This window comes from Exophiala dermatitidis (assembly GCF_000230625.1).
Source record: "Exophiala dermatitidis NIH/UT8656 unplaced genomic scaffold supercont1.2, whole genome shotgun sequence".
Classification (NCBI taxonomy): Eukaryota; Fungi; Ascomycota; class Eurotiomycetes; order Chaetothyriales; family Herpotrichiellaceae; genus Exophiala; species Exophiala dermatitidis.
This window is the reverse complement of record NW_008751647.1, coordinates 1,669,429-1,683,482: the sequence shown is the minus strand read 5'-3', so window position 1 is coordinate 1,683,482 and position 14,054 is coordinate 1,669,429. Positions and strand designations below refer to the sequence as shown.

General features: G+C 52.3%; 3 protein-coding genes across 3 annotated transcripts; 1 reads left to right on the top strand and 2 right to left on the bottom strand.

Annotated features, from left to right (window-relative positions):
* Nucleotides 1–238: 238 nt before the first annotated feature.
* On the bottom strand, nt 239–3,649 carry HMPREF1120_02117 (H+-transporting ATPase; the record flags this gene model as incomplete). The annotated part of the gene is made up of 4 exons (XM_009156150.1): nt 239–499; nt 554–2,902; nt 2,956–3,179; nt 3,238–3,649. The coding sequence occupies 4 exons, from the start codon at nt 3,647–3,649 to the stop codon at nt 494–496; spliced, it is 2,991 nt and encodes a 996-aa protein (XP_009154398.1). The 3' UTR covers nt 239–493.
* Nucleotides 3,650–4,397: 748 nt separating this feature from the next.
* On the top strand, nt 4,398–11,833 carry HMPREF1120_02116 (uncharacterized protein). Its single transcript, XM_009156149.1, has 3 exons — nt 4,398–9,998; nt 10,047–10,103; nt 10,152–11,833. Exons 1-3 carry the CDS (start codon nt 9,804–9,806, stop codon nt 11,382–11,384), a joined length of 1,485 nt encoding a protein of 494 aa, XP_009154397.1. The 5' UTR covers nt 4,398–9,803; the 3' UTR covers nt 11,385–11,833.
* Nucleotides 11,834–12,167: 334 nt separating this feature from the next.
* On the bottom strand, nt 12,168–13,643 carry HMPREF1120_02115 (lipase; the record flags this gene model as incomplete). Its single annotated transcript, XM_009156148.1, has 1 exon — nt 12,168–13,643. The coding sequence occupies one exon, from the start codon at nt 13,641–13,643 to the stop codon at nt 12,168–12,170; it is 1,476 nt and encodes a 491-aa protein (XP_009154396.1).
* Nucleotides 13,644–14,054: the final 411 nt, after the last annotated feature.

The following is a 14,054-nucleotide window of genomic DNA, read 5'->3' as shown; positions in this document are numbered from 1 at the left end:
GGCCGGGGCATATGCAGGCCAGGCTGGATACAGGGTGCGGCGGATAGATTCTGCCGCAGACGAGATCGGGGCTGAGATGCAAAGCTATCTCTCAGATCTCGGTTCACAATGGGCCAACCATCAAGAAATTGTAGGAACAGGACAGTACTGTACTCTAAGTACATGGAATTAATTATGGTGAGACTACCAGGGCCAGCAGCTAAACTGACCATGAGCAGCCTCGCACTAGTAAAACAGCCAGATGGTATCACAACTCTATTGCCGTTAAAGAAGCAGGATCATTTTCATGGTTTTTTTCTTGTTCTGGCACTGCTGTGGAAAACAATACATGGTAATTGTCGGTCGGTTCGAGTCTCACCCGCTTGTTTCCATAGCTGGCACCCCCATTAGCTCGAATTAGGAAATAACAACAAAGATCATGCGCTTCCGGCAGCTACCTGCTGCTGCTGCCCGACACCGAAAGCTAAAACCTCTACCCATGGTAGTATGGCATTTACTCCTGGAAAGCTAGTTAGCAACTGAAAGTGAAGGGTGTTCACGAGAATTAACTTACATCTTCCTCCTCGCCAGTAGATCTTGATCCCAAGACCCACTTGGACTTGCCGTGAACATCAGTCTCGTGCTCAAGAGCAACGCGACCAAGATGCGCGAGGATGTTCTCCATTGTGGTATCGGCGTGACTGCGTTGGTAACGACCAAGATTGTCAATCCATTTCATGCTGGTCAAGAGGTAGTAAACGATGGCGACGACAATGGTCACACCAATCGAGTAACACCAGATAACAACGACAGTGACGATGGAGGTCTGGACGCTGTAGTGATCGCGAGAGTAGACATCGACGGGCTTGGTGAAGAACTCGTCTGGGTCGCCAGAGAGCCAGCCGAACACACAGAAGAGTGTGGACAGGACATCGACAATGAAGATGGCGCCAACCAGTTTCCAGGATGGCCAGGTCTGACCACCACGGGTAACGAAAATAAGCCAGTTCTCAACCAGTGAGACTTGCAAGAAAAGCATAAGCTGAACGTTGCCGAAGTTTTGGATCATACCGCCGCTTGGGAGGTAGAAAGTACCACGCATGATCCAGGTAGAAATGGCAAGGAGTATACCGAGGATGACCGAGATAACCCAGATCTTAGGCAACTGCCACTCGACAGGGCGGGGTTCGTAGTGAGCGTTGTCGTAAGCGACGGCGATGGTGGCAAGATCGGCAAACAGGGCCAAGAAGACGACCAAGTCGGTACGGATGGTTTCGTTGATGATGATCATGGAGGTGGTCAGGTAAAGTTCCAAGTGCAAGCAAAGAGCGATACGGTATTGAACGTATGCCTTCATGCGCTGGAAAATTTGACGAGCAACCTTAATAGCGTCGACGATGGTGCTGAGACCAGGAGCCAAGAAAACGATATCGGCGGCGGCCTGAGCAGCTTCAGTGGCACCTTCGACAGCAATACCGCAGTCAGACTTCTTCAGAGATGGAGCATCGTTGACACCGTCACCAGTCATAGCAGTCAAGTGACCACGCTGTTGGAGCATTTCCACGACCTGATACTTGTGCTCAGGGAAGACTTCGGCGAAACCATCAGCCTTCTCGACAAGATCGTATTGAGTAGGACCGGCGACACCACCAGCAATGAGACGTTGAGAGTTGTAGACCTTGGTTCCCAAAGCGAGCAGCTTGCAAGTCTCCTTGGCGATGGCAATGGCATCACCAGTCAACATCTTGACGCTGAGACCGAGGTTCTGTGCTTCCAGGATAGTGTGCGCAGTATCCTCACGAGGAGGGTCGAACATGGGCAACATGCCAATAATCTTCCATGGCTCGTCACCGCGCTTGGAGGCAACACCGAGAGAACGGAATCCACGACGAGCGAAGTCGGCAGCGGTGTCACGGTAGTGCTTGGCCGTGGCTTCGTCACATTCGGCAATCGACAGGACAGCCTTGGGAGCACCCTTGCAGAACATCCATCGTTCACCCTTGAGAGTGCAAATGGTGGTGATACGCTTGGACACCGGGTCGAAAGGAATAAATTTCTCAGTCTTCCAGCCTTGTTGCAAGATCTCGCGAGCCTTCGGGTATCTCTTGAGGGTCAGAATGGTGATCTTGTCAATGGGGTCAAGAGCCTTCAGGTTGTGGGACGAGGCGAGAGCCGCAGCAGCCATCAGCCAGTTGACATCTTCACCCTCCGCGACATATGGTTCACGGATGGTAAGCTGGTTGGCAGTCAAAGTACCGGTCTTGTCAGAGCAGAGGACATCGACACCAGCAAGAGACTCGATGGCGGTCAATTTCTGGACAATGGCCTTTTGCTTGGCGAGGTAGGCAGCACCGACAGCCAAAGTAGTGGTGGTAACGACTGGAAGACCGACAGGGACACCGATGATCAACAGAATAAGGGCGTAGTGCAGCAAGTTGATCGAGCTGTCCTCAGGGGTGGCGATGGCGATGTTGTGGAAGAAACCACCAATCCACGCCGCGAGAATGAAGAAGACGACCAGGACAAGCAGTGCCGTACCGATAGAGTCCATGATAGCCTTGAAGTGACCAGAGTCCTTGGCACCTTGTACAAGAGACGCAGTCTTTCCGACGAAGGAGCCGCGAGCAGATTCGGTGACAACAGCATAAGCCTTGCCGCGCTTGCAGCCAGTGGTGTAGTAACAGATATCACCCATGTACTTGTCAACGGCCAAAGACTCTCCAGTGATGGCAGACTGATCAGTGGCGACGATTGAGCTACCAATGTGGTGTTCTTCGTCATCGTCAGAGTCGGTGTGGTTCTTGGAGTGGTAGCCCTCTGGGTCATTCATCATCTCCTTGTATTCCTCAAAGCCGGCCGGGTTGTCGAAATCACAGATCAGACGGCATTCACCAGCGACGACGGAACCTTCTTCGAGAATGAGCTGCATAGGATGTTAGCAACAATGTGTAACCAAGGAGAATCAAGGAGACTTACAATGTCACCGGGCACGAGCTCACGAGCTTTGATTTCCTGGATTTTACCATCACGAACGACTTCAGCCTTCATGGCAATGTCACCCTTCAAACTGGCGACGACATCGGCAGCTTGCTTTTCTTGGTACCAACCGACAACGGCGTTAAGCATCAAAATACCGATGATGACACCGAAGTCGATCCAGTCCCGAAGACCAGCAGCGAGCAAGACAGCAAGTTCCATGACTGTCCATTGTTAGTTTGTTTGCTCGGCAGAGTGAAGGAGAAAAGGCCGAAAACTCACCATAAAGAATAGGACCTCTAAAGTAACCGATAAACTTGACCAACATGTTCTCTTTCTCGGTCGTCAACTCGTTCCAGCCGACCTTCTTGCGTCGAGCTTCGACTTCAGCGGTTGTCAAACCAGTGTGAATATCGGTGTTGAGCCATTCTTCAGGCACCTGGTACAGCTCGCCAGGGCCGGCGGTGATACCGAAGAGCTTCTTCCACCACGGGTGTTTTTTGGCAGTGGCTTCTGCAGCATCTTCACCCGAAACTTGAGACGGTGCTTTGGAGAAGCGACGGTCGCGGTATGTAGAAATGAATCGAATGAGGTTGGCGTACTCGCCCTCGTCCTTGTCTGGATCCCAACCGTCGGCGAAAGAAATTCTTTCACGCTTGGGGTCGCCATTCTCGAGATCCTGCTTTTCCGCCATGTTGACTGTGGAGTGGAGAGGTTAGTACGCGGGAAAGCAAACAAAGAAGAAGAAAACCGACGACGACAACAAGGTCGGGCGTGAAGACCAAGCTGAAGGGGGAAGAGAAGAGAGCTTTGAGCTTGCGGCGTACGACCCCTCTTTAAAGTAAACGGCCGTTCACAACATGCGAGTAGAGCAGAAGGAAATGGGAAGCTCACCTTCACAACACTGACTGGGCGGGTGCGTAGGAAGATGGGCTCCACCAGCGATCCGTCAAGCCGTGGAGCTGCGATAGTTTCGAGCAAGGTCCTCGGGCGAACAATCTGGTTGGCTGCTTAAGCTTTCCTTGGGCTTGAAGTCAGCGAGCATGCCGCGTGAGCCATTTGATAAGGGAAAGACGGAGGTGACGGGAGGGTTTGACGGTAACAGGCTGCGTTTCGCCGTACCAAAACATACGCACCTGGGTGAAAATCGGTGATGGTGACAACAAAGCTACTGTCTGCGCGCCCACAAGTCCGTGCAGGAAGAAACAGACTATGGCTGTTTGGGGTGGCGCCGTCAATCCGCCGGATGGACACTGGCAGGGATGCGAGTAGTCGGTTGTGATGTGGGTGGATGGAGTGGGTTGAGGAAGAGAAGTGGACAGTTGGACGAGGACCTGCGGCAGAGCTCCACTGGGAGATGTTTTGATTTTTTTTTCTGCTGTGCGTTCTCCAGTCTAGGCGGGCAGCCCAAATTCTGCTCGCTACTAGTTATGCCACTAGTAGGCTCGTAGTCAGCAGCGCCGGATTCTTTCTGTGGGATTTATTCACTGCGCCAATGACGTGGGATAGCTAGGGAAGGTGCCGCAACTGTTTGGCTGCACTGGCAGCGAGCGCAGCTGGGCGGCTCCAGAAGGTCGTGGATGAGCACCCAGAGAACAACTGGTAGCAGTAACCAGCTGGTGAGCAGCTGAAGATACCTACCTTACAGGTGGTAGGTAGAGATGTAGATTATTACTTCACAGACGCCGGTACTATCTGTGAGCTGCGGTAGCAGTAGTACTGAGGTCCTCTCGAGCCTCTGATCAGCAACTGTACGTTGTATGCTGGTCGGACCTACAGTATTGCCATGCCTACCAGGTAGGGCTCTTCTTACAGCATCCTCCAGAACGCGAGCCAGTTACTGTACCACTCTACTCAGTGTGGCTTGCAACTACAACGTACAACGGCGCTCCCCGGACACACCTCGAGACGAACGTGAAGACCAAAAATGTCAAAACTCTGATACGGCGACAGATCAGCACGACGGAGTGAAGGCCTGCTCATGACAGCTGGGTTGCGATTTATTTCTTTCTTTTCGCATTGTTGGATGATTCAAAGTACTATTGAACCCGGTCTTATGACTAGGTCCCAGCCTCCCAATATTTGGCAGCTTCCTCCTCCACGAGACCCGTGTTTCAGGTGTACTGGCAACCAGAAAGAGCTGGAGCAAGAGTTGGAGTTTATACCCCATATGTGGCTTTGTGCGTTCCCTGTTGCATCGAGGATTGAGCGATGCGAAGATGAAATCCAGCGGCGATGAGACGCAGGAAAACCTACGTCCTTCTCAGCACCTGTTGAATTCAGTATTGTACCCAGAAGCACCTTGTCATTGCTGAGTACGACTTCGATTGACGGCTATTTTCTGTGGAAATCTGCTAGATGATTGTATGCACAACGTACGTAGGTACGGACTGTGTATGTAGACCCTTCGGTATGCTGCACTGCTGGCCACAACTGCAACCCAGACATCTGGGCAGGTGTGCAATTCAGCAATGGTGTAATCTTGCATTTCGCTGTCTGCCTCACTATCTATCTGAGTGATTTATTTTCTCCTGGCGGCGATGTCGCAGTGGGAGTGGCTTGCAGATGGCATTGTTCACCTCTTCAGCGTTTCAGCCCTCTGTCGACTGCTTTCTGGGCGATGCCGAACACCGTTCGCCTTTCCCGGGGTTTCATCACAGGGTCTCCGATGGCTCGATATTCACGATCCTATTCTCTTTACGAACCCATGCCGGAACATGGGAAAGGTGGACCGACCCACGCTGACTTCATTACGTCGCATCATTTACGAGCATCATCACTGGCGAACTAGTTGACGGCGGCTTTTGGCGACGGTGGATGTATGGGTCGCCGAAAAGAACTAGCTGGTTCTAGCTAGCCGTGCATCGATCTATTGATGGTGGTCATTTGAACACATTTTATTCGGGTGGGAATGTAACACTTTGTATCGCAAGGTCGTCGTGGACTTCAAACGACGAGCCATTTTTGAACCCTGACATCGAGACATCGGGGCGACGTCGTTGCTTGCTCCGACATGGTATCCCCAGCTTGCCGGCACCAGTCGCCGGCCACGAGTCCTTAACGGGCAACTTTTGCTACTGCCCACAGAGAGCAGCAGTAAGCTGGGACTTCCGCTACCTCCCACACAGGGCCGTGCAAAGGCCAGAGCTCGGCGTCATCGACCTCTACCACTACCTACCTTTCGGACTACTAACCGACACTTCACCTTGCATGATACCAGACGGCGTACATCCGGAGCATACCTTATTTCTTGCATGGCAAGATGGACCAGATCGTTGAGCTCAGACTCGGCCGGTCCCTGTGTGCGTTGCTCTCCAGGACCTAGCCCAAAATCAAAATAAACCTGGTGGCTCTGCCTGGGTCTGAACCAGCCAGCTATGGTTCTTTGGGAGATTCAAAACACCAGTTAAGGCCCACCCTTTGATTGAAAGCATAGGACGTGAATTTCACTAGCGCCACAAGCGCTGGGTTATGCGGGTGCCGGCGCATATCCAGGTGGTGCTGCCACAAACCCTGGCCCGGCTAGCCCACTGGGACCTAAATTGGAATGTTTGGCCATGTAAACAACAGCAAATGTTGTGGAAAGAAATTGCAACGACAGGATTTCACCGCCGGCACCGACTGGGCCAGTCCGAGTACTCTGGTCTGTGCCCGTCAGCCTTGTACGCTGTACGCAGATCAACGACAATAATAATATGTTGCTGGCACCTTGTTATTACTGTACAATAATGTATCATTCGATTACTATCTTGCGCGGATCCAACCCATGGAGCACGCATCTCCGTGGGCGCCATAGGCTACTGTCGTAGTTGCGAAACTGGATGTCCATCTTGAGATTGCCGTCGTTCCCTTTTTTTGACCGAGCACCGAGCTGGAACCTTTTTTGAACTTCCTCGTCGCTGAAGAGTCGCACGGAGTTCGGTGCACAGCGGCTCGATAAGGATATGTCGGCTCTGCTTTACAGTTGGGACTGGGTGTAGTAGTGGTGGAGGCTTCACCGTCTGTTGCGGCATTTTTCTGGAAAACCCGGCCGACAAAATCGGCATCCACCCCACGACTTTTGGTTCATTTAATCCACTCAAGTCCTGTAGAAGATTCCTGTGGAGGCTGCTTTTGTGCCTTTCACAACTCGTTCACCGTGGCCCTCCGTCCTCGGTGCTAACATCGAGACGAGTGCCGGCGCATCTCCGAAAGAGACGTTGCCGTGGCAGCCCGCCACACGACCATGCAGCATGCCGTTTAAAGGCGCTTGATGATCTGTCTGTCTTTGATCCCACCGTATTTCATGAGGGATTATGCGGTCCGTGGACAGACATCCGAGAGCGAAATATGAGTTGTGAACCGCGGAGTTCGAGAGGCGAAACTTTGCAATATCTGGACGATGCAGAAGTGCTTTTCCTGGAGGCCATCTTGTCGTGAGGCCTGATGCGCCTGCGCCGACACTCAAATCCTTTCGACTGGACTGCGCCTGGCATGTCTTGTTGTCCTTACCATCCTCGTCCTCCGGACACAAGCGGAAATGCCTTGTATGACTACTGCATGGTGAAAGCGCATTGAATTGTTGTCTGCCATCTCCGAGTGTGGTCTGCATCAAGGCCGCCGTTCGGCGACTCCTCGAGGCCTCAGAATATGAGGAGATGAGGCGCCGGATGTAACCACATTCGAGTCGCAAACGCTGCGTCGTTTTGCGCCATTCTCCTCCCAACGCAACCGAACACAACGATGAGGCCTCAGGGTCGATTCTGAGTTGGTGAACGTGGCTTGATAAATGCTTATGTGCTGGTAAAATGTCCAAGAGAGCATCATCATGTATGGTTTTTTTGGAGCGCGCGATGTTGCTGGCTGCTGTGTGCCATCTTCCACTCTGCAGCCTACACTCTCTTGAGCTTGCCGTGGATTCAATTGAGCAGATAGGCACGAATTATATCATACAAAATGACTCGTGCCTTGCCTTGCACTTGCAGTCAAGATTCTGCGATGATAACAACTCTTCGAATGCCATACATACCAGGTATTTATGGCAAAGATGCGCTTCCCGGGCAGAATCTTCACCCCGAAAAGACCTGTCAAGGGTCGAATCACGACAGTCAGTTGCTGGTCACCCTCCAATATGTCTACAACAGCCATCGCATCCATGGGGTTTTTTCCATGGGGTTTTTTTGTTAGGCTTTACACGTGCCACATGGTATATGCTTGGTTCCAGTGCGACAGCACCAACTCCCGGCTACAGTTCATGGCTTGGTGCACAGATGCCGCCTTCAGAGGCAGATGCGGTCGATTTGTCGACGGAGCAAGGGTCGCATGGCCTTGCCGCCCCCTGCTCAACGGCCAGCGTGGGGTTCTGCAACAACTGAATGGGTTACTATAGTATTCCTGCATCAAGTGTGATATCGCGTCGGGCAACGATACCCGCTTCGAATTCCTCCAGCTGCACACCCCGCACTCAAAGCTGCCTTTCGAATGTCACGATGACATGACCTGGAGATGTCAACGCGAACATGCGCATCACCATGATGTAACCGAAAGGGCCGAATGCTGAGACAGACTGTCCGATTTGCCCGCTGCCTCGCTTCAGGCTAAGCTTTCAGTGGCGCGATCACTGATCGCTTCTTGCTCTGCAGGAAGATGCATGCGGCTGCAAGGATACCGCTGCACACCTTATCAGGCACTGCAGCTCTCGAAAAACGACGAGTCGGGTTGAAAAAACCTATCTCGACAAAACTATAACCTAGCGGCATGACAGCATCGTTGCCTCCAGGATACTGTTCCCTGGGCATTATTGCCGACGTTCGAGGCCGTTTAGGCTGCGAAAGAGTTCTCGCAAAGGGAACAAATTACGTCTATGTGCAGAGCTACACTGATTACGACTTGACTTGAACTGCTACACGTACCTATACCTAGGTACTGTGCACCTCATAATGGCGACCGGTGCATCACGTGCACCTTCAAACACGGGAACCCCTTGTGAGTCCTCCATTCTCCATTACCTCGATTCTCCATTCCAGGCGCAACCGAACAGCAGATGCTAGCTGGTGTCTCCATTGCCCATAAGATGTCTACGTATGAGGTAAGGAACTTGGCACTCTTGTAGTGTGGAACGAAACAGACTCGTTGTCCGAGTCGCATGGCAATCGGGCAATATGGATTTCAAGGGGCAGGACGGGGACAAGGCTGTCTTCCCTTTCCATGCGATATGCACTTGGAGACCACAGCGCGCAGCGTGACTTAATGTCTCAGCAGCGCCTTGTGCGCCTCGGACAATCTTGCTCGATGGTTTCTTTAGCCTTGTCTCAGCTGTCTGATTTCGCACCTCTTTCAGGGCAATTCCTGAAGGCCGCACGTCGGTAGAAGCGGGTTACATGCTTTCTGCTCAAGTTGCTTCTTGATAGTACAGGTGTTCTATCCCTGTATAAGCCGAACTCGAAGGGGAAGTGAGTTACATGCAACACTGGGGTGCGACCACGCAAGCGGTTGCCTCTGCCATGGTTGATACTACTAGGTCGTAGTATCATGAACTGCAGGCCTCGCATTTCTCTTGTTCAATTCTTGCGTTGCGCCTTCCTTGATTGTGCTCTCACGCGGCTTCTCAAGTTCCTCTCCTTCCTTGCTGCCATCTTGCATTGCGCCTGCGCCTGCGACCTCAAGCTCTGTCTTTTCTGTCATATCCATCTCTTCTTCACCTTTCCTTCACCCGGCTGGAACTTTTCTTCTTCCTGCATCCTCTCCATTCCGGCTCACTTCTTTACACTCTCACTGCCAGTGTTGGTGCTTTGCTACATCTGCTCCGCCTTCCTCACCCAACCGGTCTCTTCAGCTCTCCAGATATCTCCCACATTCCCCGTGCTACAATGTGGCTCCAGACCGTCTTAGTTCTGGCCATGGCCGTCCTAGGTCTCTCTGCCGTTACACCCACACCTGCTTGTACGGCATATTCAAAGCCTCCCGCTTCGCCAGGCTGCACCTTGAGCTTCACTCCCTATATTCCCCCTCAGAGCGGTCCAACGACCACAATCTATGGTGGAATCATGACTCAGACCATCTATGTCAGTGTACCTTCGTCTGCGGTGCCTGGATCCTACTGACAATGGCAGGCTGTACAGTGTGGCCTATGCAATGTCACAAACATCGACAATAATCTTGAGCCAGTGGTGAGACATATGGTATATTCCAGCGAAACTGTCGGCTGACTGACTCAGGGCCCTTTCACCACCAAAACCACCAGCTCCATGCTTACAGTCACCCGTGTCCAATGCATTCCGGAAATGTCGGTAACTACCAGAGGAGTCGTCGGACGCCAGGAAATTTCCAAGAGAACAGCGCCTCAGCCCGACCACCACAACTATCCACGGGGCCTTAGCAAGCCACAGGCTTTTCGTCGGGCGGATGTCAATACCATGCTTGAAGAGGTGGCTGCTTTTATCACTGATGTCGCTCCGAACGCTCAGATTCTGTCAGGCCCGGCATTAGATTCAATGCAAGAGATCATCTCGGCCATGTTTGCTCTCAACGTTGCAGATTCCGGCATGAATGTCGGCCTCGCATGTCAACAAGTCCAGACAACCCAAGCTCGAATGGAAATGCTCGATTCAGGACTCAAGCCTGATTTAATCAGAAACCTTCTTTGCTGGATTGCCGATCACGGCTATGACTTCAACAGCAATCGCCAGACTGTATATGCTACTTTACAAGCTGCTCTCTGGGGGTTGGGGGTCGCTTCCGGATACACAACCAACAGAACCGAGATTTGTGGCAATCTAGGTGTTTTCAACACCATAGGAGACTACTTGGGAATCCATGTTGCACAATATCAGACCATTGTCTGCAGCAACCTTGCCCCCGCCATCGTGTCGAATAGCAGCTCTCTGAACTCTACCAGTACCACCCCTGATGCTTCAGGCAATATCACAACCCCGACCCCATTGCCAACACCATCTTCGAATGTAACCTTATGGGGTTCCGGATCGTCCTGGCCAGCACCCAACATCACCACCTGGGGACCACCCATCTCCGTCTCTTTCACTGGCACGCTTGGCACAGGTTGGTCCGGAAGTGGAAATCCTCAGACCAACAATGTGACCACTACGACTGCTTCGGCTGCAGCGTCCGGCACAGTAACCGGAAGTCCTCAAACCGCCAACGTCACTGTGCGCACTGGTACTGGTACAGGTTTGGGCACAGCAACCGAACTCACTCAGAGCTACAATAGTAGTTTGACCGCGAGCGTTGGGGTCGGATCAAATACCGCCACTGATAGTCCTCTGATCAACAACGTCACCCAGTCCAGTGGTACATATGGACCTTTGGACACGACATTTGAGTCATCGTACCAGTCGTCTATTGCACCATGCATGCCCCCTACACCAACTGCCAAGCTGTTCTTCCCGGCCGTCTCAACGACCAACAGCCACTACCTTTTCAAACGCTACTAAGGGACTTGGACATGGCCGGATGAAGAGTCAAGGCATCTTGGCTCAAAGAAGTCTGGGTGAGGTCGAGAAGGAGAGCTGGGCAGAAATCCCAAATGAACATATCGTAGATTAAGCTTGGGGTGTGAGGATGGTTGCATGATAGAAGATTAGATCAGGCTGGGCTCTACAAGAACAAGATCCGTATGATAGATCGAGCAGTGGTATTAAGGCATAACAACTTGAATGTATTGAACTTTTAATAGACGCCAGCGCAGAACATGTCTGGCTCTCTTGTTGCCCTTGAAAAAAAGAAACGTCGTCGGATATTGCTCTACATACGGTACAAAAGCCCCCGCCGTGGTCAACACCGACTTTGGTGGCTTTAGGACCTGGCATCTCGGGTTGCTGCTCGCAAGACACGTAAAATGCCTAGTAACGGTACATGGAGTCCCCAGAATGTCAGAAACGGATCGAATGTTTGTTCGACATTTCATAGTCATGGGGCAACCTCGCCCTCTATCAAACTCAACCCTGCCGTTAACGCCGACGCTATAAAATGAAACCCATTTTTCACTAACAGAAAGAAAAAAGATCGAAGAGCCTTTGCATGCTGTCTGGAATCGAATCGGATGATTCAAATCATGTACCAGGAGGGAGAAGTATCCCATGCCCGTCTCGTAGCTGTGCGTTTAAGCAGTAAGAAGGGGCAGCAGACATGAGTAAAGAAGCTAAACGCCAGGGCCTGCCCTTGACGCGCTTGCGACAAACGTATTTTTATGATTCCATAAAGAATTCGCCCCATATTCAAATCGGTAGAACGATGCTCCTCCTAGGCTGTCTCTCGATGATGGAATCCGTAGGATGCAGAGAGCTCATGGAGTTTGCCGGGCCGAATCCCTCCTTGTCCTGGAAGACCTTGTTCAAGTTCACTGCCGACTTGGTATACAAGATGTCAATGGCCCTCTGGTCCCGGAATGGATTGGGGGACTTGTCCCATGCATGAGGCACGCGCGGGATTAATTTGCTGTCGATCCTCTTGCCGAGACGGTCGAGTCGGTCGGCGAAAACTTGACCTTCCCGGAGCAGCATGTCCCACTCGCAGAGCCACATCTGAATATCTTCAGGGAGGCCATCGCGAATCATGTGGTCCGGCGCAAGGCTCGGGGAGGCATAGGGGCTGCAGTGATCGCCCGCAATGTCCGGCGGGGGCAGATAGGAGAAGTCGAACAGGTCGATAAAGGTTTTGGGAAGACACTTTTTGGGATTGCGCGATTCGCGGATCTTCCGCGCTCGTGACATGGTCCAGTCCAGCAGAGGGTACCATGCTATGATGGCCCGGATTTGTAGTGGTGTGTTTGTCCGTTGGCGGATCAAGTTGGAAGTCGAGTGGACCGGGGTGACGAATTGGTGGGATTCATGGTCCTGCCCTGAACGGTCGTTGACCTCCAGGTCGGATTCGACGCTGTGGGAGGTATTGGGCCGAGATGACTTTCGGTCGACTGCGTTCATATTGCGATGGTATACCAGCCGGAACGGGGCGCTGAAAGCCAGGTTGGCGCCGGCGGAAAAGCCAGAGAGGGCCAAATTGGACGGGTCTATGTGCAGTTCCGCGGCGTGCTCCTCCACATATAGAATCGAGTCGACGCAGTCGTCTACCGGTATGGGGAAAGGATGTTCGGGTGCGCGACGGTAATTGACGCTCACAAAGATGGCATTGGTGTGTTCCAGCACGATTCTAGCCCAGTATGCATCGTCTCTTGCGTCCCCCAGGCAAAAGCCACCTCCATGAAAATTGATAACGGCGGGAAAGCGGAACTCAGGGTCTCTAGCGAGAGTCTCGTGGTATCTTGGAGGGAGGTAGAAGAAGAGTTCGATCGGTATGGTGTCAGTGGGGATTTTGCGTCTGAATGATGGTCGGGGTGAGCGAGGTGGAGCATAATCGTGGAAGCGCATCGCGAGCGTCATCAGTGTTCTCCAGAATCTGGCTTTCAACTTCAGCAACCGTCGCGAGGGAACCTTTGTGCTCGATAGGTGGTGGGACATGGAACGAGGTCTGCTCGAACCGGTTTCGGTGGACAACGCCTGCGCCAGCAGGTTCTCAGGAGGATCGATGGTGGATGCGTTTTCGAAGCCGTCGATATCATTGAAGGTAATCCTCACGGGCTTTGAACTCTGGGAAGTTGGGGCATTCTGCGACGGGGGAGCGAAGTCTTTCGCCTCCGTCATGTCATAGGAATCCTCCGAACTGGAGTTGTTCATGGTCGAGGAAGTTTGGGCCATGACTGTAGGAGCATTCTCCGTACGCGAGGAGAGGACGTAACCGCCGGTAGTGTACGGGTATGGTGTCTTTGCTGATTGAGTATAGGAGACCGATTGACCTACGACGAAGTAGCACAGTGCATCTGGTTCAGCTTTGTAGAATGGTATAGCAGGAGGGAAGGGGAGAGAAAGATGCGGTAATTGATAGAGCAGACATGCCACTCGGAATCGCGCTGGGCAGGGGTCCTGGTGGTATGATGTAGTATCACTGCAGGAGGCGCCTTGGGAGGAGTGCCAATGGTTCACGACCAACTGCCCGATTAAGCACCTGTCGCGACGATTACCACAAACATAGTGACTCTGGAGTGTTACAACGTTATATACAGTGTAGTATGCGTCCGTCGCTTGCGGCGAAATGTCGCCCCGAGGACA